The sequence below is a fragment of the Felis catus genome, chromosome A3 (assembly GCF_018350175.1).
Source record: "Felis catus isolate Fca126 chromosome A3, F.catus_Fca126_mat1.0, whole genome shotgun sequence".
In the NCBI taxonomy this organism is placed as follows: domain Eukaryota; kingdom Metazoa; phylum Chordata; class Mammalia; order Carnivora; family Felidae; genus Felis; species Felis catus.
Genome location: NC_058370.1, coordinates 124,975,571 through 125,002,341, shown reverse-complemented (window position 1 = coordinate 125,002,341; position 26,771 = coordinate 124,975,571). Strand labels below are relative to the sequence as shown.

The 26,771-nt window shown below is 37.3% G+C and overlaps 2 protein-coding genes and 1 long non-coding RNA gene across 7 annotated transcripts in view; 1 reads left to right on the top strand and 2 right to left on the bottom strand.

Annotated features, from left to right (window-relative positions):
- Nucleotides 1–3,144: 3,144 nt before the first annotated feature.
- LOC109498371 lies at nucleotides 3,145–7,587 on the top strand. The gene is made up of 4 exons (XR_002155172.3): nucleotides 3,145–3,538; nucleotides 3,611–5,985; nucleotides 7,196–7,305; nucleotides 7,411–7,587. It is a non-coding gene; the product is annotated as an uncharacterized LOC109498371 (long non-coding RNA).
- On the bottom strand, nucleotides 5,596–11,719 carry TTC32 (tetratricopeptide repeat domain 32). The gene is made up of 3 exons (XM_011281309.4): nucleotides 10,757–11,719; nucleotides 6,923–7,089; nucleotides 5,596–5,958 (listed from the first exon to the last, which is right to left on the bottom strand). The coding sequence occupies exons 1-3, from the start codon at nucleotides 10,906–10,908 to the stop codon at nucleotides 5,819–5,821; spliced, it is 459 nt and encodes a 152-aa protein (XP_011279611.1). The 5' UTR covers nucleotides 10,909–11,719; the 3' UTR covers nucleotides 5,596–5,818.
- A 3,261-nt stretch (nucleotides 11,720–14,980) lies between these two features.
- Nucleotides 14,981–26,771, bottom strand: part of WDR35 (WD repeat domain 35) — a 59,786-nt gene continuing 47,995 nt past the window's right edge. For 4 of the 5 annotated variants that reach the window (XM_011281308.4, XM_011281307.4, XM_045054907.1 and 1 more), the window contains 9 exons: nucleotides 26,071–26,274; nucleotides 24,801–24,947; nucleotides 23,812–23,944; nucleotides 21,191–21,301; nucleotides 20,068–20,232; nucleotides 18,821–18,961; nucleotides 18,006–18,162; nucleotides 16,180–16,420; nucleotides 14,981–15,880 (listed from right to left, as the gene is read on the bottom strand). In XM_011281308.4, the coding sequence (XP_011279610.1) occupies nucleotides 15,730–15,880; nucleotides 16,180–16,420; nucleotides 18,006–18,162; nucleotides 18,821–18,961; nucleotides 20,068–20,232; nucleotides 21,191–21,301; nucleotides 23,812–23,944; nucleotides 24,801–24,947; nucleotides 26,071–26,274 (1,450 nt within the window). In that variant the 3' untranslated portion in view covers nucleotides 14,981–15,729. Of the gene's footprint in view, nucleotides 15,881–16,179; nucleotides 16,421–18,005; nucleotides 18,163–18,820; nucleotides 18,962–20,067; nucleotides 20,233–21,190; nucleotides 21,302–23,811; nucleotides 23,945–24,800; nucleotides 24,948–26,070; nucleotides 26,275–26,771 lie in introns of those variants that run through there. The other variant, XM_019827872.2, reaches the window with a different exon arrangement.

The following is a 26,771-nucleotide window of genomic DNA, read 5'->3' as shown; positions in this document are numbered from 1 at the left end:
TCAGAGGTATTCTTGGTACAAACTGGCCAAAACCGCCTCGAGGGCAAAGATCCATAAAGGTGGTGAAAAGAACTAAAACAAATGTTTTAAAGATGTGAGCGGCAGGAACAGGAAAGTGAGCTGTTCAACACTGTTTCCCGTTGTTCTGGTTAAGGCGGTCACCTCTGGAGGGGAATGCGGAGGAGAGGGTCTTACTCTCCATTTATCCCTCCGGTGCGCTTTTAATTTTTATTACCATATGCATTATTAATTTTATAACAAAAAATTGGCAAGCATTCTTAATGTGATTTTTTAAAATCATGGGTCCAAGCAGAATGAGGCAGATCTCTGTTCTTACAAAGAAGAATGTCCAAGACAATCAATAATTTAAATTACCTTATAATGATACGTAAGCCGTAATTCTGTACATGCATATGCATACGTGTGTCTGTGTGTTTATTTGTACAACCAGAAAGGTCTGGAAGGATAGATACAATGTAACAGTGGCTCCTTCTGCAGGGTGAGAGCAGGAAAGGGCCTGGGGGTTGGGATGGGGGGGGGGGAGGCGCTTTCCTTTTTTTTACAACACATTCTCTGCAGCTTTTGCCTACTTTTAAAGGGAGTACTTACATGTATGTGAGTTAAGGTTAGGGCCTTCCCTATACTCCACATCATTCGGAGCTCAATTAAACCTCAACATAATCCAAACAAGAATTATTGAAATTTCAAATAAGCAGGCAGTAGAAATTTCCAGTCCCCCCTTTCTCGTAGTCCTGCGAGAAATAACTTAAGAGACTATATAATGGCAAACTCTATTAAAGTTGGTTTTGTTTTTTCAATAGAAGTGCAAAAATATAAATTGTTTAAATCTACGCACAACTTGGGGTGCCCGGGTGGCTCAGTCGGTTGAGTGACCAACTTGGGCTCAGGTCATGATCTCACAATTTGTGAGTTCAAGCCCGGTGTCGGGCTCTGTGCTGACAGCTCAAGAGCCTGGAGCCTGCTTTCCAATTCTGTGTCTTCTTCTATTCTTCGCGCTCTGTCTCTCTCAAAAATAAATAAACGTTAAAAAAAAATTTTTTTTTTATAACTATGCATGACTCTTCTAAGAAAACAGAATGAACACGTGACAAATGTCTTTTTAACTCATGAATGAGAGAAACACCAAGACAGTAAAAGAGCATTTGAGGAACTGAGTATTTACAGTCAATGAAGAAAGAATTGGGGAATAAAGTTACGAGGTTGGAATCAAAACTGGTTAATGTCCGCCAGGGCGATAAAACCATGATCTTTAGGGTTATCATTTCTACCAGACAGAAATCATTTACTTCTCCTCTGGACAGAGATCTGTAAATTACATGTAATCCCAGAGAATTAAATGGTCCCTGGGTGGGTCTGCTAGGCTGTGCTCAGTGTGCTATTGAAAGGACATGCAATCTTCCTTTTGCCTTATTTATAGATGTTGGATACTTTTTCTTAACATAAGATACAAATTTACATATTGGCAGCTGTGGCTTTCCATTTTCCAAATGCAGTTCGCTCGTAATATTAATCTGCTTTTCACCATCTTTTGTGTCTGTTTTCAATCAAGAAGGAAAATTACCAACAAGGAACTCTAGAATTGCAGTAATGTTCCATTGTAAAAACCAATTTTAATATTGGTTTGGTACTCACCTTGATGGACACTAAAACAATTTACCAGCGATTTAAATTTTGTAGCAGGCAAAAAAAAAAAAAAAAAAAGAAAAAAAAATTCTCCTGTCTGCTTTGAGTTGATGCTAGCAACAAAAATCAGTTGATAACTAACTGCAGTTTCGAATGTTTACATGGATTTTGGAACATCATTTTGAGCAAGTTACTGAATTTCTCAGCCCCAGCTTCACCCTTTATGAAAAACAAGACCTCCTTCATTGTGTTGTTGCACGTGAGATTATATGCTGACAGACACACAAACCTGGGAGGACACTGCTGTGCTCTGAGTTCACTCTGTTTATGCGTATTCTCAGGTCAGAATTTCTTTGTGGGCTTCCCTTTTGGGTTTCTTTCATCATTTGTCTTTTGCTACATCTTTTATCATTTCCTTTTGGATGTGTCCTTTCATCTGCTTGTGATTTTAAAAGATACAAACTGTGTTTTTAAATCTTACCAGTTGCTTTGCTTCTCAAAAAAACACAATTGTATTTCTCATCTTCTTTCCTTTTTGTAAAGAATGTAATGGCGTTTGTTTTTAAGCCCTCTGACATCAGATGTGAAATTCAACAAATCTGTCTCTGACCAAATGCCATTTTCACTGGAATCCCTTTCCCATAATTTATTGTCACATTTTTGAGAAGTATGGAAAACACCAAAACATGAATTCATCTAGAAGCTGTTATAATAACACACTTAGCTCATGTAGCGACTGTTGGCTTTTCACTAGGGTCTTGAAACGTTATACCATGTGTTTGTCAGCACTTTTTAAAAATAACAACCTGTTCACTCAAACACGGTAAATGTGCTGCAGAAGTGAAATTCCGATGTCAGCTTCGGGCAGAGCCACAGCCTCCCGTGTACTCAGTTGGCATTGTGCTACTTAGGGGATGAGACGATCCTTCAGGACTCCCCATCTGTTTTGTGTGTAAGCTCTTAGGTACTGTTTAGCCCTTCATTTGCCCAAAAGTGTTTTTCTGTTATAACTTCAGTAAGTGCAGTTTACAAGAGGACCATGAAACCCAAAAATGCTGAAAACTTGCTTTTAAAAACAGGACAGAAACTGAATATATTAAAAAAAAAACAACAACATTGAATTGTACACTTTAAGGGGGTGAATTGTATGATATGTGAGTTATGTCTCAATAAAGCTTTTTTTTTAATAGTACAGGAAGAAAAAAATGAGTATAAGTCAACATTCATGACATAACACTTGATGTAATTGTTGTAAATGTAATTATGTGATTTCAAATTCCTATTACTTATATAAACTTGTCTTCATTGCTCAATTAATATATTTTTCTACCTGTGAAAACTATTTGGGTATCTTGGGCTAAAATGGAATTCATAATTTTTCCAGTTAAACTTAATGGAATGGATTTTTTTTTTTTTTTTATAATAGCTTTTCAACTAGAAACATTTTCAGGGACAAATAAACGCTGTTAAGCAAGAAAGAGGCTTAATTAATTACTTGAAACTAAGTTAAAATTTTAAGGGGGATTAGACTTGGTACTAAGATGAAGATCAGTGTAAATGCCAAATTGATTTGCCCTGAAGGCAGGTTGACATCTATCACACCCACTGAGAAGAGACTTAAGACCTGGACGGTGACAGGGGGCCAAGATTTATGTTGAGAGTGGGGGAAGGGTAGAGAGGCCAGTGAAAGAAGGAAACACCAGAGAAGAGCCAGGAGAGGGCAAAGAGATAATGATTAAAAGCTGACCTGGAAATTTAGTTTGCTGTTCCACTAGCAGACTGTAGTTTGTTGTCGGAAAGTTAAGTCCTCAGGCTTCATTCAGTTCTAGATTTCAGCAAAAATAAATAGTTCCCGGCTTTCAACTGGTGGAAGAGTTATTTTCTAAGCTCAAAAGTAAGTTACGTCCATTTATTCTATTTTACCATACTTTGTAACAAATCACAATTTTCTGCCTTGTTTTTGCAGAGAGAAAAAACTGGAAAATGACATCGTTTGGGTACTTTTCTAGTAGAAATACTAAAATACGAGAAATCTGAGTAATAGCACACAAAAAAGAATATCTTTAAGGCACATAGCAAAGGTATTATTTAGTCAATCTGAAATTTACAATCTGGCTGCATAATGCCCGAAGTTTTGAAGTGATAAAAATACATTATTCTTCAGTTATTTCCAGTAACAAGAGAAAAAGCCGTGCCTGGGTTCTAATTAGCAAGTGCTGATTCAGACCTTCAGTGATTTTCTTTTCTTCCGATAAAGGATGAAGAAATGTTGAATCTAAAAAACCAAATAAATTCTTTTACGGAGTTGGGCGGGGTGGGGGGTGGGGGCGATTGGTTTTTGTTTTTCATATTACTTCTGACCCCAGTCAACAGTAGGGAAAAGAGAATAGAAGCCAAGAGAAAACAAAGTTACTGGAGCGTTATATAAATATTTGATATTCTGGATAGAAGGGCTTGAAGTTCTCCCAAGGCCTACGGACTTTGCTTTTTAAATAAAAGTTTTAAGAGAGATTTTTTTTTTCACATTTTATTGCAACTTTACAAATTGTTTTAAAGACATTTCCAACAAATGGAAAGAGAAGCCACGCTGGAAAATGTGAAGAATTCCAGAGATATGGATACTTTCAGTTTCCTTTCAAACTTCTTTTCAAAAATACTCATTCACCTGCAGCCCAAATTCTCCATGTATTTTGTCAGGTATTGTTTATGAACTACAAGCTGGGCAATTACTTCTTCTGCTTCACGAGACCTCTTGAACTCGAAACAGCCCTTTAAGGCCCATCCGGTGCTTGCCTCTGGGCCGGCCGGAGAACTAACAGCACATCTTCCTCGAAAGCCACCGGGCAAATGCCCTGGCCTTTCTCCTCCCGAGGGTCACTGCCACCCCAAAACGGTTTTTCCCACGGCAACAGTGAAACGGTGTGGGTGATCCCAAGATGGAGGATATGTATCTTTGAAAGTCAAACCTCAACAATAAAAACAAACAAAAAACGTAGAGGAGATACGGCATGGTCTTGTCTCCCCCTTCTTGCCCATTCTAGACAGCTTTATCAGCCTGTTTATTGACAGCACCCAAATAAATCAGATTTTTTTTAAGCCTTATGTTTATGAAGTGCTTTTCTCAGTTCCTCACCTCTCTATCCACCCCCTTCCAATTCCTAATTCATTACACAGAGTCTGAAGAGTACTTGGCTTGTAGGGAGTAGTCAATAAATGTTGATGACGATAACTCTTGTCGTTATCCAGAGACAGAAGACTTACGTATTTAAATATCAACCTATCTTATCAATGATTTCTGGAGAAAATCTAGACTGGTTTCAAATTGTTCGCATGTAGAACATGTGTTTGTTTTTAAGCCCCAGTGTGGCATCTCTTTAGCTTAGCTGTATAAAAAAGCTTTGCTCGCCAGGTGAATGCCACGGGGAGAAAATGGCAGGGAACTATTCTAGATTAGAAGAACTCAAAGAGATACAACAACAAAAGGCAACGTAACTTGATTCATTCCAGGTCCAGAAATAAAAAGCTACGTGAGACACGGTGGAAGCAATCAGGGAAATTCGCACATGGGCTGGGTATGGACGATATTACAGAATTATTAATTTTATGAGGTACTATAATGGTATTGCAGCTGCAGTGGAGGATGTCTCGATTCTTAGAAGCTGCAGACTGAAACATTTAGGGGTAAAGTACTGGGATATCTGCAACTTCTTTTCAAATGGTTCAGCAAAATTTATATATTTAAATACAGAGAGAAAGCAAATGTGGTCCAATGGTAACAACTAGCAAATCCAAGTGAAGAGTTTATAGATGTTCGTTGTATTGTACTTCAACTTTTCTGTAAATGCCAAATTTTTTAAATACAAAGTTGAGAATAGAAAACAACAAAAAATATAGTTTTACTGAAGAAAATGCCACACTCTTCTTTAAATATTTTACTGTAATAACACACTATGCCTTGGTATTATTTATTTACACTTTATAAAAAGCAACTTATTCAACATAGTTACTCAATCTGAAATTAACTACTTTAAATATATCACTTAACTTTCGGTGCTAATAATGAATCTCTACCTTAAATATAAATCAAAATAGCTCAACACCTAACTTGACATTACAAGCAACGAGATGCCAGGTATAAGGATCATGAGTTAATATCTCAATTATGCTAAAACTTTCAATAATTTTTTTCATTAATTCTTCTTTGTTTTTCTTCTTTGTCTAGAATAGTCTGTTTTAAGCTCAAGGTAGCATCTTGGAATCCAGGATTTAAGTCTAATACCTTCTTGAAATCTTCCAAAGCATCATCAAAGTATCCTGTACCAGAACGCAAAAAATGAAAAAGTAATAAAACTGAGTATTTCTATACATTATTCATAGCAGAGTTCAGAGAACACACACTTTGGCTTTTATATTTACGAGCTTTCAACCACTCCTAGTAAAGGATTGTTTTTCTCTTAGTAATGACATACACATGTGTATATCAAAGTAATTTTGCATGCCCTTACGCCATCATTAAAATTAAAATTTTAAATTCAATTTAAATTAACACTTAAAATTAGCTCTGGGTTTATTTATTTATAGCATAAACCATCATAAAATCTCAACAAAATCCTAACACCGATTTTACACAATGACAGTAAAATTAAAAACAGGAAATTCGTATTCTTTTTAACTTTAAAAGAGAAACAGTACCTACAGTCCCATTAATGCAAGGATCTAAAACCCTTTCACTTTATATTGTCTCAGGTGCCTTTAAAGACTTTAACTCAGAGGCTCAGTCGATTGAGTGTCACCTCAGGTCATGATCTCGCAGTTCACCAGTTTGAGCCCCACATCGGGCTCTGCTATCTGTGGCGCACAGCCTGCTTTGGATCCTCTGTCCCCTCCTCTCTGCCCCTGCGTCACTTGCACTCTCTCTCTCTCTCTCTCTCTCTCTCTCTCTCTCAAAAATAAATAAACATTAAAAAAAATAGATTTTAACTCAGACAAGTTTCCCAGGTGGTCGTCAGCACTGCCCTCGAGTAGCAGTTGGGAAGGCACAGGCGCCCAGTGACAGGCTCACCCTCACCCGGCCTAGGTCCAATCCCCACCCCAGGGCTCCACTGCGGTCTGTAAAGCCCACCAAAAGCCCAGAATAAAAGCTTTCTTTGTTCCAGGCTCTAAGCCTCAATTTTAACATAAATTGGAGACTTGGTGTTTACTACATTAGTTTCACAGCATCTGAGAGCTCTGAATTCACAGAATATAGTCAAAGACAAAAGGGGGAAAAAATTCTTACCCAGCCTATACAATATCAACCCTCTGTTGTAATACGGAACTTCGAACGTGGGCTGGACTCGTATGGCAGATGTGTAGTCATCCATGGCTTCATAAAAATCAACCCTCAAGTACTTGATTTGCCCCCTGTTGTTATACGCAGTAGCCAAATCCTCGGGGCTGCATTTGCTTTAAACAAAAAGTTCGCATTAAAAACGTGTGTTACCAAATGCCTCCCGCTTCCACTTTCACTCTCTTTTGGGTATTGTCAAACTTCATCGCCTATAACATGCAGTATCTACACTGGAACACCACGCTGAAGAAAGGAAATGCGAAGAAATAAAGCAGTGGAATCAGTTTTTGTTTAATCCCGTTATCTGCGTTGTAGGGAGGTAGCGCTACCAGGTCAGTCTGAAAAAACACATTAATTTCATAGTATGTTCAGAGACCCTGTTCACTGACTACTTGTTTTGCAGAATGTAATATTAAAATCGTTGTTCATTTTCTCAGCACATACCAGCAGGGCAAAGACGACATGCTGAGCAAGGAGGAAAAGCCAGCCTAAAGTTCCAGTCTGCAACAGACATACGGCAGATTGAATCATCAGTGTTACTCTCAAATTTTTAAGTGATCCCCCCCAAAATGAGATTTCTAATCATTTTTCACCAATAAAGAAATACACGTTGACGCTGACTGGAAATTCAGTATGCTGTCCCCCAGGGAGGGCTTCTCAGGACAAAGCTGCCTTCCCTCCCATCTTAGGTGGGATCGCCCCCAAGGCCACACGGGCCTTCTGCTAGGAGGGCATCAGCCCCCAGGGCTCTGGGGGTCCTGTGTGCAGAATCGGCTCTGCTTCTGAAGCCTCCAGAGGCTGCCTAAGGGGCTCTGAGTGAGCAGACTTTCTTTAAGGGCTTAGCCGAGGCAGCCAGACCAGCCACCAACTCAGCGGGTCACCCCTCCCCTGTCAGAGGAGTCACTTGCACAGAGAACATTAATGGACGCTGCTCTGTGTCCGAGACAATTGTTTTCCTTTCTTTTTTTCCAAGGGAATTCTCAAATTCGAGCCAAATAGAAAAGGCACAGGCTACACTCAGCTCTCATTTCTTTGTGATGCCCCACGGTGCAACGTACAGTCCTCAGAAAACACTGTGACTGCAGTCAGTGATATTAAAAGTGACATTCTCTTAATATCGAGATCCTTGAGTTCTGACAGGCACTGCAACCACGGCTTCCACCAGAGTTCCTCACGGGGGTCTCCTTCAAAGTCTAAGTTCACTAACTATGGACAGAAACATTGCAACATGAGGAACTTGTTTCCGTGAACTATGACAGAGACTGAGTGCGAGAATACTCTGGATGCCACCAGCACCATCGCTGAAACCTGGGGAACAGGAGGGCACGCTCCCTACAACTATCTCTGTTACGATACTCAGTGAACTGCCGTCCAGTAAAGGGTTTCTTTTTAAAAATGCAGCCTCAGGACTCCAGGAAGGTTTTAGTCATTCCATTTTTAAGCTTTAAAACTTTGTTACAAATTTCTTATATTCAGAGGTCCGTAAAATGTTTGGTTCAGAATTAGATCTCATTACAACAAATTCTAAAAATGTACTTTTCATGTGGAAATTGCTTCATATTTTAAACACACGGGCTAACAGTTAAAGCCGAAATTTATTTGCACAATATTGAGATTTTAGTAATGATAGTATTTATCATACTAGAATTTAATTACCTAACACAAATGTGGATTTTTGCATTTGCACACTTTAGCAAAAATAAAAAAATAAAATAATAATAATAATAATAATAATACATTTGGAAGTTAGGTTTATGGCTAACACTGCACTTTGGGATATGAAAACAAAATGTTGTAAACCATTCAGAGTGACAGGAATGCAAAAATTGCAAATACTTTTTCAAAATGGTTCAGTGACCTATTATCTTAAAAAATAAATTGAAGCTAAAAGATATATTTGATGGAAAAAAATCTGAAATGACAGAATTCATTGTAAATTCATGAGATCCTAGAAGATTTTCAGAACTGTAAGGAAATAAGGTTCATTCAGGCACGCTGACCACCTTCTACCAAATGTCGGCAGATGTTCTGTCCTGCCTTCGTTAAGACGCAGATACTACATTTGCTACAAACATAGTCAGTGCTTTTCAGGTTGGATGTGCAAAGGAGACTAGATGGCCCAATATTTCTGTTGCTGATGAATACTTTTTGAAACCTACTAGGTAAGTCTATTCTTTGAGCTTGAAACAATGATAGAAAACTACATTTTCTATGTTTACTAATCTTTTTTTTTTTTCCCTTGGCTGGCGGGGTCGGAGGAGCTCAGGGAATGGTGCTACTGTCTTCCTGCCTGTTCAGAAATTTCTATTAACTATTACCTTGGTGTGTTATCAAAACAAGAAAGCAAATTTATTTTTTCTGGTTTCATTCCATATGAGTTTAACAACCTGGAGAAGAATCATAAGGCTCATTCAAAAAACAAACTGGCATCCTGTCAAGAAAAACCAAATCCCTGAAGAGAGAGAAGAGTGATGGTGCAGAAGACACAAAACTGGCAAAAAGCGGGGCGCCTGGGTGGCGCAGTCGGTTAGGCGTCCGACTTCAGCCAGGTCACGATCTCGCGCTCCGTGAGTTCGAGCCCCGCGTCAGGCTCTGGGCTGATGGCTCGGAGCCTGGAGCCTGCTTCCGATTCTGTGTCTCCCTCTCTCTCTGCCCCTCCCCCCTTCATGCTCTGTCTCTCTCTGTCCCAAAAATAAATTAAAAAAAAAAAAAAACAACTGGCAAAAAGCTGTTCATTCCACCCGTCTCTGTTCTTTCTTTTCTCATCCTCGTCCACCCCACTCCATCAATAAGAACACAGACAAAATTTGGAATAACAACAAATGCTACACATCCAGGTATAAACCCAAAGTACTTGGGGGCAAGCAGGTATTAGCAGGTGAGGATGGTAACATCACAAAAAGAAAAACATTATATGCTTTCTGACGGAAGTCCACACCACCACCTGTGACATAGTCTTGCCATAATACAGGATCTGAATTGGATCGAGCCTCGGGATTTAAATGCCAACTCACAAACAGTGCGGGAGACATCAGGGAGATGAATTCAGTAAACACTCAAAACACACGATGGCTTCCTCGACAGACTTCGAGGAAAAAAAAGAAGGGGAGCCTTATAGATTAAGAGACCTGGTGCATCCTGACTTGAACCAAATGCTATAAAAAACAAACCAACCAAGAAATCAAACAAACAAACAACAACAGACGTTATTAATCAGGACACAACACTAATTGTGTATTTCACATTAAGGAATTTTGTGACAATAATGATATTATGGTTGTTTAAGAACCCTTAATATTTAGAAATGCATTTTGAAATATCGATGGATGAATGATGTGTGGGTGAAATAATATTTAGGCCGAGTGATCTCCACACCCCCCCCCCCCCCCACGCAACACACACACACACAGTGAAAAAGGAAACACCCTCGCTGGGATGTGGCGGTTGGAGTCGCAGTCCCACGTACTCGCGTGGCACTACCCAGTCGTGTCCAATCGCCATCACAAGGTCTCCGATATCCGCCTGTTAAAATGACAGGCGGAAAAGCGTAGCTGCCGCTCTGGGTCAGAGTGAGTAACACAGAACTCCCAGGGGCGGGGGGAGAAGGCAACGGGTGCCCCGGGTGTCCCAGAAGAACGCGACCCTTGCTGCCCTTCTGAAAAGGCAAGCATCCGCCCCCAGCATCCTCGGTACCCCAAAGTCAGGCGGCTGAGCGCCGGGCTTTGACGACCCCTGCTTCGCACCTCCCCGAGGTGCAGCTACCCCACCTCTCGCGATAGTTACCTCACGGGCGCAGCTCCCTCGGAGCCTGCACAGGCGCACTGGCGAATGTAAGCGGAGTACAGCGTCTCGGCTTCCGCGTATTCACCCTTGTTGAAGTGAGCTTGGGCGAGTGCCAGCGATGCTTGGCTTGGTTGCCCTTGCTGCCCATCCATAGCGGTCTGAGGCCTAGCTTTTCGTGTAGAAAAGGAGTTGACTTCTGAACGGTTAGAGGCAGCACCACGGGGCCACTTCCGCACTCCCGGAATTTGACAGCAAAACCTCGGCGCTCGTAAAGGGGGAAGTTTGTGCCTTTCGAGGACCCATCATCTCGCGAGATCGATGACCCGGTGCTGGCGGGGAGCTCAGTCGTACCGGTAAAGTTCGGACCGACTGCGGTGAAGTGCGGTTCTGGTGTTACTGCTGGTCCTGCCTGCCTCTTTTTCTAGAAAGCAGTAGACAGATGGTTCCAAACTGGTTTCCAAATCCGTGGACTTATGTTGCGAGGAGCTTGTCCTTTGTTACAGCGAGTTATGAGGGGAGAGAGCCTCACTGTGCCGGAAGCAAAAGAAACCTTGGTTTGCTTTACGAATGGCTAATTGGCCAGCAGATTTATTGTAGCACGCCTTTGGGGTTCCAGCGACCACTGTCAGCCAAACACCCGCTAGAGGATGATCTGAATAGGCTGCGGCCATTCGGACACACTGTCGAGAAGGTGTCCGAATTCAAACTACCATTTATTAGCTCCAAGATCCTAGATTGCAAACTTCTTATATCTGTGGAATAGTGTAAGAATTAAGTAATATGTTGTGCTAAAAATTTGGTCTGTTATGTTAGTTTACATTCTCTGGCTGTTGATGCTAAAGGGAAACCCAGATTGTAATTGATTAAGTACAGTAGATGTCTTAGTTCAAGTAAGAATTATGTAAAGTGAACACTCCAGAGAGGAGACTAAGAAAACAGTTCCATTTATAATGGCATCAAAAATGGATAAAATATTTAGGAATTAACCAAGAAGTGAAAGACTTGTCCAATGTAAACTATAAAACACTGCTGAAAGAAATTTCACATAAATAAATGGAAGGACATCCCATGTTCAAGTTAAAAGGACCTACAGATACAATGGAATCCATTTCAAAATGCCGATGATACTTTTGTAGAAATAGAAAAAATCCATCCTAAGATTAATAACGGGATTTCAAGGGATCCCAAATAGCCAAAAACAATCTTGAAAATAACAAAGTCGGAGTACTCACTTCCTGTTTTCAAAACTCAACTACAAAGTGATAGTAATCAAAACACTGTGGTATTAGCATAAAGACAGCCTTTTCAATAAATGTTGCTGAAAAAACTGGATATCCACATGCAAAAGAATGAAGTTGGACTGAAACACCATATAAAAAAATTAACTCCAAATGGATTAAAAACCTAAACGTAAGAGCTAAAATATAAAATGTTTAGAAGAAAATATAAAGCAAAAGCTTTGTGACACTGGATTTGGCAACTTCTTGGATGTGACCCCAAAGACAAAACATAAATTGGACTTCATGAAAATTTAAAACTTTTGTGCATTAAAAGACTATACAGAGTAAAAAAACCCCAGAGAATGGGAGAAAATATCTGCAAATCATGTTCTGTGAGAGATGTTGGGCTGATGTGTCCATCTACTGATAGGACACACAAGATTCTGAGTTGGTGTCTGTCACACTTGAGAAGCTCTGGTCTACATGACACTGGAGGGCCTGCCCTGTAATTTCATTGCTGGCGCTAGGCTCAGTTGCTGTCCCTCTCTGACGCTCAAGTTCCGTCTTCCACAGAGTCCACCTGCATGTGGTGCTTTGCTTGTGGGGTGGCATCAACGAGCCTCCTCACCCAGAAATACAACTGCAACACGATAATCTGCTGAATGTGTTATGTTCCCCTGCAACTTCATACTGTCAACTGTTGAAAAAAGTATGGCCACACCAACAACCCAAGCCCTGAGAAGAAAAGTCAAATAAGGTCCCTCAATGGGCTCCTCCTTCCCCTACAGGGCAGCCTCTTGCCTGACCCTATGATCCTGGGGCCTCAGTAAAGCTTCACTTTCATTGACTGGACCAGTTAAAAATATATATACATACACACAAATACATATGTATACAAGCATACACACATACACATACATATTTCCCCCCCAAAATATATAGAGAACTTTGGAAACTCAACTCTTCCCAAATGAGTGTACTATTTTGCATTTGCACCAGCAATATATAGGGGTTTCAGTTGTTCCATATCCTGACCAATACTTGGCAGTTTTAATTTTGGCTATTATGGTATCTGTGAGAGGTATCTCATTTTTCTCTAAATGTTACTTACTAGAAATATAAGCTATGCCAAATAATTAGTAGTTAAATAAAATATTAACTCCAAGCCTCTTAATGGCTACTTTTTCTCTTAATTTTAGAGAAATTTCTTAAGAACAAGTAGTTCTTATTATGAAGAAAACTTACAATACAGTGATTTCTTCCTACTTTTAAAGAGGTTATTAAGACCATTTTCATTTCCCATCTCTCATAAATACCCTTTATGTATTTTTGTAGTTTTCTACCAGGGATATATGTTACTTTTCTAAAAATATGTTTATTTTTTTAAAAAAAAAGCATTAATTTATTTTTAAAAATGAATTAATCCTAAGAATAGACAGTAGGGGGCAACATAATATTGTCATTTTCATTTTAGAAACGCAGTACAATATCTTAGAGCTATAAAATTATCAAATAAGTACTTCTGATTTTCTCTTAAAAATCTGGTAAAAATTTCCCCCATTTCTAAATGAGAACTCTATATGACCTCTAGAGTAATTCACTGCAACCTCCAATCATCGGACATTTGCCTAGTACCTGTCAAAGTTGTTTTTTCTGTTTGGTAGTAAAAATGATATTCTACATCTATTGTACCTCCTGTCCCTTTCTCCTCTTATCCACTCTGGAGCCCAACACCCTCCTAAACAACCCCCACTGAAAAATTTAAATCAAAACAAAACAAATACCACGTTACCCTTAAGTTATACATAGAGGAAACTAGGAATAAATACAAGTCAATATTTAGTCTTTCCTTTTTTTTTTAATGCCATGTAAAACCTAAAATCTCAGCTCTTGGAATACAAAAAGATCATTTCAAAGTGTATTTAGCAAAAAAAAACAAAAAAAAACACAAAAAAAACGTGTGTAATAAAATTAGCATTTGTGGCATGATAGCAGGTCAACAATCTTTGTTGCTTGTTAAGCACATTGCTTATCATCATAAATTTTATCAGTTGGTCCCATCATCTCAATACTTTGGCCTACCAAAGTATTTTCAAACTTTGAAATGTAATACAATTATACTTTGAAACCTCACATAATTCAGGCCAAGTTTTATGATAAAGAACAACTCAGCATTAATTAAATGGAGTCAGTACATGCTTATTACAGGAAGAGAACATAACTGCTTCATTATACTGTTTTCATTATATGCTTCCTTCTGTCCAACTTCTCTCCAAGTACTTGTTACATATAGACAATTTTGCTTCTCTTTGCTCCTTTCATCAGGGGAGAGTTTTTTGGTGTTGTTATTCTGAAATTTCCTTCATGCTGAATAAACCAAATTGAGTCAGTTCATACTGTGGGTCTTTAGTCTCTAGTACTATTTTTATGCAAAACAAAGGTCCTTAAGACATTATGGAAGATCACCAAAACTTTCCGAGATATAAATCCCAAACAGGCATAAGATTTTACAATAGTAGAAAAGATATGTCTCTCTCTCTATATATATGTATGTGTTTACACATGTATGTATATATGTATGTATACACATGTAGACATATGTGATAACTAGGTCTACAAGGTATAATGGTTGTTTTCAGACATTGTGGTAACTAACCTAAGTATTATAGCCGCAATAGTAGCGTGGCATATTTCTCTTTATTTATTGCCTCTACTAAACATCAGCCAAACTTGAGCAAATAACTGTGATGAAACAGTGCTAGAGTCTGGCCTGCAGCCACAAAATGAAAGGACATAAATTCATGAGAAAGAAGTGGAGAACACTTCTAGCTATATAAAACAGATAAGCAATTACCCATTGTAATGCTTGCAAGTTTTTCTTTTTAAATTAATGATAAAACAGACACATTATTAAGAAAGGATCATTGCCCACAGCCCCAGAGCTGTTTAAATGAAGGGCCCTGCTTGGAGACAATGTTTCAAATAAAACTATAACTATAAAATGGATGTTTTTGTATAAATTTATATCATTATAAATACAGCCAATTTTTCTGCACAATATAAAGAGTAATGCCAAATGCCATCTTTCAGATGAGGCTAAAAGGGTAGATAAAAAAGGAAAAGCTATATAAAAAAATAAGGCTATTAGAAACAATTCAAATTATAAAAAATATCTTTAAGTGTCTTCTCATTTCTGAAAATAAAATACAGAAGACATTCAATACTTATTTAATTAAATACAGGTAGCAATAGAGCTAATTTTAGTATCACAATTGTTTAACATTCTTCTAATACAGGTATGTCAACTCCCTAAATTCAACTTTGCCCCACTCCCATGCTTCCCCCACCTGCCCCCTGCCAAGGTTTCTTAATGAATTAGTAACCTTGAAACTGTGAGAAAAATTTCTTATTTGGAATTTTTTCATAGTATTATGTAACCATAATTTATAGACAGAGAGATAGATATAGGCAGGTAGGAAATAAGGCTGATTTCCATACATTTTAGATGAAAATCAGCATGATTGTTTCATAGTTGTATTTTTACACAAAATTGTATGTATACATAATACATATATGTATATATAATATAGATGTTATATACACATAATTTGTAACTTTGTGTGAATATACAACTATGAATAATGGTGCTGATTTTTATATAAAATGTATGAAAGTCAGCTTTATTGTATATCCAGTTAGAGCTATGTATACATGCTACATGTATGTTACAGTTAGATACAATCTGTCATTTCTTCATCCCACTGAACTATGGCATAAGGGACAGAAGTTGTAGTTACTGATTTCCTGAGCCAGAACACAGTGCTTGCACACATTGCACACCCAGAACTGATATTCTGTGATTGGGCTTCCCGTGGCAACACATGTTGGCAATTTCCCTTCCCCTCTGTAAAAACAAGAGGAAAAACAATTAATTATACTTTAAAACTTCTAATTACTTAAACTACTTATCACAATTAAAAAATTAAGGAATGAAAAACATCTCAAGGCAACTTTCGATTAAAAACTTCTTACAATAAGAAAATAAAGCATTAATATACTCACAAGACTAAATAAAATAGGTTGTAATATTAAGGTAAATTACTTCAAAATTTAGTGCTTAAATTATTATATCACACTACTACACTTATAGAAATCTCAGCTTCTAATAGGGTGTATAACATATCCTAATGACAATCAGCCTACCCTTCAAGAAGGCTGTCCAATTCAGATTTTCTATTATCTTTTGGAGGATGTTTGGTGAAGATTTCCAAAGCGAGATCTTCATATTGCTGTTTCTGCTCTGAACTGAGGGTCTCTAAAGATTCAAGTTTAATAAAAGCTTTTGAACAAGTACCAAAAGCTCTACCGGCACACGCACAGAGTGCTAACAGAGAGTAGATCTCGACGGCAGGGATGATGTCTTCATAGTCTCTCAGGTGAAGAGCTAGAGAAAAGAGGACAACTTAGATTTTGAAAAGAAATCATTAGTATGATCGTGCACGGAAAAGAGTCTATGTTAAGCCGCTTTAGTTTAACCTACATGAACTCTTACAAACTTAAAATAACGGTGGGAGATCGAAGCACTGGTAGAAGGAAGCAGGTTACGTGAGTTCCCAGTTCTATAACGCTAGCTAACAGCTCAGGTCCTACAAAACAACCACCATCAAATGACGTGCACGCTCTGCCATTCAGAAACACACACAAAGACAAAATAAAAATAAAAATTGGTATCAAAACCCACATCTTTTGTTTCATGTTAATATATTAGAAATTTCTGTGGCATTCCAGAAAAAAGTAAATTAATATTATACTGTTAGTCATAATACTCAAAATAACATCAGGTTTCTTTTTGATAAAAAAGCAAAGCAGTACGAAATCGTGTTTTTTCTTTGCATCTCTTTGAAGAGATTTTTTTGTCTTACTGAATGAAACAGAACTTTGAGAAAAGAGAAGTGACAATGTGCCTCTTAAGTTGTCAGTTCAGACATTTATTTTGATAGCTGCCATATCTTATTTTTACTTTTTCTATACTAGTGATATAATCTTTCTTTAAAATGTACTGTAGAATTAATAGATTGTATATTGGATTTCTTCACCCAGTAGATGAAAACTCTCAAGTTAAAATTCTAATTTATCTTTCAAGTTTAGAAACTGTATATAAGTTATATGAAATAGAACTATCTTAAACCTAACTGCATAATTTATACCACATATTAATCAGTTAAAATTAAATAAAGGTCAGTTGTAAACATGTAAAAATAAAAATAATTCTTATGTATAACAACCAATTAGAAAAAAAACTGTTACAGTCCCCTTGCTAATACAAGTTGATAACATGGATCTGTGTTTACCAACATGGAAACATGACTGCAATATACAACGGAGGGCATAAAGCAAGCAAGCCCCTGAACAACATATATTGTATGATATTAGCTTAAGGAAAACTGTCCACAATTTTATAGGCATGGAGAAATGTCTAAAATGAAGTTCGCCCAAATGTCAGTAATCATTACTTCTGAGTTATAAGATTATTTTACAAGTTATTAGATTATTTTATTTTTTTCTATTTTGACTGTAATCATTACAGAAGTGACATTTTATTTTTTACAGTGTCATTTTAACAAAAAAACAAGTTAAATACTATAGAAATCTATTAATATGGAAATATTTTACAACATATTATGCTTTTTAAAAAGGACATATGTTATACTCCTGATATTATAAAAAACACAAACTTTTTTATATATTCAAAACTTTAACTTCTAATGAAAAGAATAGTGAATGCTATAGACATTCTTTTTGCTTATCTCAAACCTCTGACTTTAATGTGAACCGTATGTATTTTAAAAAAATCAAAAGAACTTCAAAACAAAGGAGAATGTGCAAAATAGACTATAGACAGCAAATCTCAAACATGAAAATAAACCCATGAATAAAAGTGTTACTGAAGTTAATATATGGGCAATCTGAAGGAGCTGGCTCTTCACAGTCAATTTAAACACATTGTACCCGTTGGGTCAAAGGCCCACCTGTCTTCAATGCAGTGTCAACATATCCCTCATAGAGCTGCCTCTGGGCAAGTGTGAAGAAGTGGTAAGCCTCAGCCCCTCTCCAAGCATTATCTCTGAAACGACTAGTTGTAGACAGAACTTCCTCCTCCAGCAAACCAGCCAAAGCAGATGTGGCCTATGAGTCAAGCAGAGCCACGTTTTCTGTCAGTGCAACCATGAGTCACCCTAACGAAGACAACTTCTGAGACGGTTTATACATTAAACTAAGGAAAGTAGATTTTATCATTACAAAACTGTCATTACAGACTTCATTTCTCCATTAGAAGTCGTATTTTGTTAAGCTGCTGTAATCAAAAATTTCTTTCAGCTTTATTAAACTATAATTGACCAATAAAACTGCAAATTATTTCAAGTGCACCTTGATGTGATCTGACAAACATACACGCTGTGAAACAATTCTCCCCATGGTGTGGTCAAATTTTTTAATAGAACTCATTATAAACTTTAAGTTAGTAAGAGATTCATTTACACATAAAGTAATATACATATTCTAGCAAGGTTTTTAAAACTCACTGGTTAGAAAGGGTTTACCAAGTAAAAAAAATTAAAGCAAAGTCTACAAATTAGTCTTGCAGGAAAAGTTTCCAATATTCCTCAGCAGAAATTTCTAAATTTGAGTACTAATTCCAAGTCAGTCACTCCTTTTCCTCATATCATTTAAGAAAATAAATGCAGACAAGCAAATTAAATGGCCTGTCCCTAAAGAGAAGTTTGATAGTCTTTTTTCCTTAAACACCTCAGATGACTTCATGTTCTGTAATGTTCCACCTTACCTCTGAGCTCTTTCCTTTCACTTTTCCTCTTTGGGCATTTCTCACTTGCTCATGGTACTGCTCAATAAGCAAAGCGGACAGTACGTACAGCTTCTTGACACGTAAAGGTTTGGTTCTTTTCTTTGCCTCTTCATCTGCAATCTTTAAACATTTAAAGAACTTGGGGAAGATATTTCTTAATCTTTATTTGTACACATACAATCATCTCTAAAATTTGATTCTTTAATAAAAAGAAAAAACCAGTAGGATGGAACATAAATACCACCCATTTATGATAAATATTTTTAAGCCCATTTCCTTTTCCTTAGCTTGTAAGTACTCAGTTCTTTCCTTGGCATTAGCCCTTGGAGTTACAACTCATAACGAATGCTCTTAAATAAGTAAGTCAAAATGAAGAAAGTTTTCGTGGAAGAGGTAGCATTTTCCATAAGGAGATTTTAAAAACGGTGTTCCAAGTATACTGAGATAAGAGGACTTTAACATGGTACAGACTTCAGAAAGAAGGATTTATCTAAATGATTGAGGGGAATATTCCCTTTTTTATTAAATCAACGGGAAAAAAATAGAACAGAATATAAAATGTATATACATTAATACTGTATTAGTCCTTTTCCTTCCAAATGCATATTATGAAACAGTAATGTATTTAAAATGTGTACATTTATTTTTTTAAGTTTTTTAATTCATTTTGAGAGAGAAGGAGAGAGAACTCGCGTGCACACATGCGTATGTGAGGGAGGGGCAGAGAGAGAGAGCTAGGGAGACAGAATCCTAAGCAGGCTCTGCTCTGTCAGCGCAAGAGCTCCACGTGGGGCCTGAACTCACGAAACACAAGATCATGACCTGAACCAAAACCAAGAGTCAGACACTTAACTAAGCCACCCAGATGCCCCTTAAAATGTGTACATTTAAAAGGACAAAATTCTATTATCAACAGGATTTAATTCCCATTATTAAGGGAATTTGTATTTTATGGTCCCTGAAAATTCTATAACTCTTTGTTAACTTCAGTATTAAGTAAATATTCAATTGTTTAGGGATCAGTAAGGTGCTAACACTAATGAATAGCTTTTTTAGTAAAAGGTAATAATACTAAGATAATGCATAGTTATAGCAGTAATAAAACAAGAGGGCTTTTGCTATAGCAAGTACTTGTTCTCAAAGAAAATGGAAAATGTGTTCTTCAGTACATAAGAAAACATTGGTAACTAGAACATAGCAAATACTCACCAAGATTATTGTATTACCTTAAACATCAGTTTAGCAGCATCATAAAAGTAATTGGCTTTCCGATAGAGTTCTATGGCATCAAGAGTTTTATTCTTTTCCAATAAATGAGATGCATACCTCGCTAACAGGGATCCAATTTCTTTCATACTGTGATTTTTAGCCAACTCAACAGCTTTGTTCCACTGAGGGGGAAAAATATGCCATTCAGCTACTGAAGCATTTATAGTCATACATGTCATAAAATTCACACAATAAAGATTTAAGTTTATAGTAATAAATAACACTATATTAAAATTAAAAACCATATATATTTCTTTTAATACAGTAACTTTAATTAAGAGTCTCATGCTCTACCGACTGAGCCTGCCAGGAAGTTTACAGTAACTTTAATTAAAATCAGAGCAATTATAAGTTCTATAAGTCGAACATGTCAAAATGATTAAATGGCCCAAGACTGTGATTTGCTTAAGAAGGACATCAGAAAAGGAAAGCTTCAAAGTTTATAATTACAATATTATAATTCAATTTTGCACCAGCTAGAAGTGAGGAAAAGCTATACTTGCTTATAGTAGAACAAAATATGTCATTTAAGAAAATGTCCTATCAGATTTAACATTTAAAAGTTATTTTTAAAAAGCAAATGGAGCTTTATAAAATACTTCAAGAAAACACTTAAAGGAATATACTGATATTCAACAATTTCCACAATTCTGCACCTTAATTTTAGTTAAATTCCAGCTCCCAAGAATATCAAATATATGTTTTCTCTAAAGAGACAGGAAAACAGATTGCCAAAATAAATACTGATAAGGTAACTCAATTCCTTCCTCTTGCAATGACCATTAACTAGTCCTTCTTTGGAAACAAAACCCTAATAAAATGCAGAAAATTATGAAATTACTTCCAGACAACAAGTCGCCTGACTAAAAATAAAAAGCACAGGGTTTGTCCCCATATTGACTTAGTTACAAGTGGGTCACCCTTAACGGTAGCACTTCAAGAGGTAAATGCAAACTCCAGTATTTTCTAGGTCCTCAACAAAGTAAGAAAGCATCTAGCTCCTTTCACAAAATCCACCTCAACCCTACAGTGGCAACAGTCTAAAAGGATGACTAGGGACCTTAATTTTCAGTTCCTTACTTGGTTGAGATGTACACAGGTATCTACTGCTGCCTTTGGCTGATTACATTTCAAAAATGCGGTCACTGCTTGTTCACACATTCCAACCCTCACAAACATTTGTGCTATTTCCTGTAAGGACAGAACAATATTATCAGATCTCACAGACCAAGGAAATCACTTATAGTTTAATTTACAAAACTCCATAGGGACATACGAATATTAAATTTACTGGTGGTTACAGTAACTTTTCGTTGCAACATACACAGGGGCAGAGGCTACAAACCAGAAAGGAGGCTAACCGGTGCTTCACTGGCTCCGGCTGCAGATCTACTTTTTAACCAGGTCCAGAACGTCCTGCACTCTGCTCCTCTAGTAGCTAGGGCACAGAAACGTCAAGCTGGGAAACAAACCCCATACTAGTGTGTGAAAAAAACATTCAAGGCAACTGATGGTATAACAATGGTAATGTTAGAGGCTTAAGGAAAATCTCACATTCACAGAGCTCTCTAATACCTCTCTGAAGAAATGCCCCAGATAGGCCATTCATTAATTCAGGAAGCCAGATCCCAAACAGAGCTCCACCCTCCAAGGGTGGTGGGAAGGAAGGAGAACCACAACACAAACCCACCATACCCATCTGGCTCACTCTCCATTTTCAGAAAATCAATTTTTTTTTTCCTTCTGAATATCTAATTGGCAAGAGTTTTCCTCTCCCTACCCTTACTTCTTTTTTTTTTTTTTTTAAACATTTATTTATTTTTTGAGAGAGAGAGAGAGAAAGACAGAGCACAAGCAGGGGAGGGGTAGAGAGAGAGGGAGACATAGAATCGGAAGCAGGCTCCAGGCTCTGAGCTGTCAGCACAGAGCCTGTGATCAGGTCATAATCTCACAGTTTGTGGGTTCAAGCCCCACGTCGGGCTCTGTGCTGACAGCTCAGAGCCTGAAGCCTGCTTCTGATTCTGTGTCTCCCCCTCTCTTTCTGCCCCTCCTCTGTTTGTGCTGTCTCTCTCTCTGTCTCTCTCTGTCTCTCTCTCTCAAAATAAATAAACATTAAAAAAAATAATAAAATATTTTGGGAAAATCATAAAAGTATGTTTTAGATCCAACTATCTTTTTAAAAGTAATGTTTAGGGGCACCTAGATGGCTCAGTGAGTGTCTAACTTTGGCTCAGGTTATGATCTCATAGTTCATGGGTTTGAGCCCAATATCAGGCTCTCTGCTCTCAGCACAGAGCCTGCTTTGGATCCTCTGTACCCCCCTCCTTTCTGCCCCTCCCCATCCACATTCTCTCTCTCTCTCTCTCTCTCTCTCTCTCTCTCAAATAAAACTAAGCATTTAATTAATTAATTAAAGTAATGTTTATATTTTTCTGGTTACAAAGTAATAGACTGTAATGGTAAATAAAAATTAGAAAGCCCAAAAGTTACTTACAATCTTACTACCCATAGGAAATCTCTCTCAATAGTCTGATGTCATTTTCTAACATCTGTGTCTTAGGAATCTATATGTATGTGTGAGTTGGTGTATATATTGTGCTCATACTATATATAGTTCCGTTCTCTGTATTTTTCAATTAAACATTATGTAAATTTTACCATATTATTAAAAACTCCTTCAAAAACTCGATTTAAAATTTGCAATACTAAAAAAAACATTTGCACTACTAAAAATTTTTAAGCATTTTAATTATTTAATTATTACTATAGCTATAATAACTTAATATTTACTCAGTAATAATACTATTCTGGATATCCTACAGCAATACTCTTTTCTGCATCATCAGACACACCTAACAGATGACATTAATGCAGGACACACTGTCCTGATATCCAAGGTTGTAACTAATTTCAGTTTCTTTCCTACTCAAGAAAACACAGGACTGAGAATAAAGTACATGAAAATGCCATTATTACAGGGATAATGGCTCTAATTCACAAGAGACAAAACTGAATTATCAGAATTCTATCATCTACTAATTAACAAACAAAAATTTTGTGGTAGAACTCACAACCGATACATGTCCCGACCCTGCAGTTGAGAGATGCTAACTCTACAGGTACTATACAGCTCAATGATTTACACTTTACATAAAACAAATAAAATATAAACTCATTAACGTCATTCAAGAATTAAGAGGCTTAAAAAGGACATTCAAAACAAATTTCCAGAGAACTCTGTTTTTTTCTTTTTTAACACTAAATACTTTGTTAACATAACCTAATAAAAGTCAAGCTATCTTTTTAAACCTTTATTACAGCAAATTTCAAACATACATACACACACACTAATCCCCAGACCCAGCTCAGATAATTTTGAAGCAAACCTCTGACAAGAGATTTTAACTGTAAATATTTCATGTGTCAGCTAACTTTTAAAAGCAATTTTATAAAACTGACAATACTATAGGAGATTGTGAACATGTTAAAGTAGTGGGAATATGACTAATTTTCCCTCTATTTGCAAGCAGTCTGTAATATTGATATATTGTTTTAACAATTCAAAGTATCATTCCACATTTAAGAAACTATGAGATTATAGATTTTAAATTTTCTTGTGGCAGAAGTTATTTCCTGACTATAACACAAAACCTAACAAAAATAACCTAACAAATCTAAAAACTAAAATTTTTAATACCCACTGGAAGCAACTTGTGGTTTTCTGGAAGTGAACTGGCAAGATTCTCCAATCCCTCATAATCTTCCAACATATAATAGCATTCAGCTAAGCGTTCCTGGTTCCGGCCTTGTACATAATACTGTACAGCATTCAACCTATGGGGGAAAAAAAGAGAACAATTTCTAAAACTAATGTGAATCTCCTGATAAATAAACACTCTCATTAAAAATGCTCATTAGAGGGGCGCCTGGGTGGCGCAGTCGGTTAAGCGTCCGACTTCAGCCAGGTCACGATCTCGCGGTCTGTGAGTTCGAGCCCCGCGTCAGGCTCTGGGCTGATGGCTCAGAGCCTGGAGCCTGTTTCCGATTCTGTGTCTCCCTCTCTCTCTGCCCCTCCCCCGTTCATGCTCTCTCTCTGTCCCAAAAATAAATAAACGTTGAAAAAAAAAATGCTTATTAGAATTACTAGTATTACTCTAGTTACCATCTTGTTACAGCATGTCTTTGAAGTGTATAAACTGGGGGGATAAAATCTAAAGACTCTGAAGCACATTTTAGTTGCAACATTCTTTGGCTATTAAGAAAAACTGTTGTAATTGGATATACAGTTGTGCTTCCAAACACGGACATAAATAAGTGTATTGATCCAAATGAAAACCTAAGAATAAAAGCCAATGACTTCTGAAAATAATCTACAAGAAAACAAGAAAACATAAAATACTTTTCCTTTTTTCAGAAATAAATCATATGTCTTTGAAATGCACACTGTGGTCTTAAACAGTAGAAACCTGCCTGAAACTAAAGCACACGTTTGTGAGTTTGGAAACTCCGAAGTTTTATAACACTTATCAAGGATCTCTTGCTCCCCATTGGGAATTTAAATCTGCTTGAATTTAAGAATCCAGGGGACCGGCCTTCAATGTCCCCAGCTTTGTGCCAATGAGAAGTACTCAGGCAGCTACCATATCAAGTGCTACATGAACAGATGAAGAGGTTCACATAGGTCGCCTACCACTTTTGCCGATCAGCGAAGTAGTCTCCGATGGCATTGTGGGCTTGTTCAAGGAGACTGTCATCTGCATCACCAGATCCAGTTTTCAAGAGCTGGAGTACTCTAAACCAATCTCCCAATTTCAGCCGGAGGCCGATAGCGAGATCTCTGTAAACAACAGCATACATTCATTCACTTGACAAATACTTGTGAAGTGCCTACCCCATGCTAGGGTCAATTCCAGGGTACTGAGAATACCCAGCAGTGAACAGACGGACAAGTTACCTCCCCAAACATTTTAGAAATTTGACCAGGAAAGAGGCAATGGGGAGAACTTGAAATCAGGAAAAGGAAATAACTTCCTGCCTTTTATTTTCCTAGCCTTCCAATTTTCCTAGCAAAATACTGATTTAAATAATAATAACTTCTTTTCATCAATTATTGAGACATGATCAGGCTTATTTAAAAATCATACATATACTGGGGCACCTGGGTGGCTCAGTCGGTTAGGCGTCCGACTGCGGCTCAGGTCACGATCTTGTGGTCGCGAGTTCGAGCCCCGCGTCAGGCTCTGTGCTGACCGCTCAGAGCCTGGAGCCTGTTTCAGATTCTGTGTCTCCCTCTCTCTGACCCTCCCCCCATTCATGCTCTGTTTCTCTCTGTCTGAAAAATAAATAAACATTAAAAAAAAAAAAACTTAAAAAAAAAACCATACATATAAACACATATTTGGTTTTATCTTTCTTTTCAGGGCTTAAGCAGTATTAGGGATCTCCTTGAAGTACAAATAATATTAACAAAATTTAGACATAATGTTTATAGCTGAAATACATACATTATTTTATGCAAATCTAAAATGAACATAAAGAATAAAACTCAATCCCTATATACCGTTCATTTTTATTTCATGCTCCTTGATGACAAAAAAATTAAATAAAGGTCTAAATCAAAAAAGAAAACCCAAACGTTGAGCTGCATAATAAATGATAAAAGCCCCCAGTCTCTGCAGTCTTATGTTTTTTTTTCTACCAAATGAGAAAACCTCCCATGGCCAGCCATTAATATATGTAAAAAAAAAAAAAAAGAAAAAAAGAAAAAGGAAACTGCCTCCAAATTTCAATACATAAATTAATGTAAGGGCCACGTGGAATATCCAGGTTGTAACTAAACTGAGATTATTTTCTGAAAGAAGTGGTGTGACACATTTAGTCTACTGTACATTCCTCATTTGTACAGAAGAAAAGCATGAATGCCAGAAGTACTCCAGAATGCCTGTACCTTCATTACTCACCTTCTGTCCATATCAAGATACATTCTTTCTGCCTCTTCAAACCTGCCGAAGTAGGCAGCAACTTCGGCCTGCTTCATGGACTCACTCTGTAGATTGCCCAGGCGCTTCACGAACTTAATGCCTTGGTAATCTTTGCAGCGCACAAACGCTTGCTCTGCCGTGTGCAGATCTAGTTTCTGAAGAGCTGCTTCAGCCAGTAGGCGCCTTTATTAAAACAAGAAACAGAAAAGCTTATTGCCATTACTGATAAACAAGTCTTGAACCCGAATTTAATTATTATACCTGTTGTTTCTAGTTAAACATGGTGGGAAGTGATTACTTTAACACATTTATGTATGTTTTACTTAATATTATGCTTATTTTGAGTACTTCCAAATCTGAATTTAATTTCTGTATTTTAAAAAGAAGAACAAAGGGGCGCCTGGGTGGCTCAGTCACTTAAGCATCACTTCAGCTCAGGTCATGATCTCACGATTCATGGATTCCATCCCTGCGTTGGGCTCTGTGCTCACAGCTCAGAGCCTGGGGCATGCTTTGGATTCTGTGTCTCCCTCTCTTTCTGCCTCTTCCCCACTCACTCTCTGTTTCTCTCTCAAAAAATAAATAAAAAACAATAAACATTTTTTTTAAATAAAAAGAAGAACAAGAATGCAAGTCTACCCCCATGAAGGCTACCATGAGAGTGGGAGACAACAGAGCTG

Coding starts and splice junctions, on each gene's coding strand:
- TTC32 (XM_011281309.4), bottom strand. CDS start 10,908: ATGGATGGGCAGCAAGGGCAACCAAGCCAAGCATCGCTGGCACTCGCC. Junction 7,090..10,756: donor GAGGGAGCTGCGCCCGTGAG/GTAACTATCGCG, acceptor TTTTGTTTAAAG/CAAATGCAGCCCCGAGGATT. Junction 5,959..6,922: donor GTTGATATTGTATAGGCTGG/GTAAGAATTTTT, acceptor GTTCTGGTACAG/GATACTTTGATGATGCTTTG.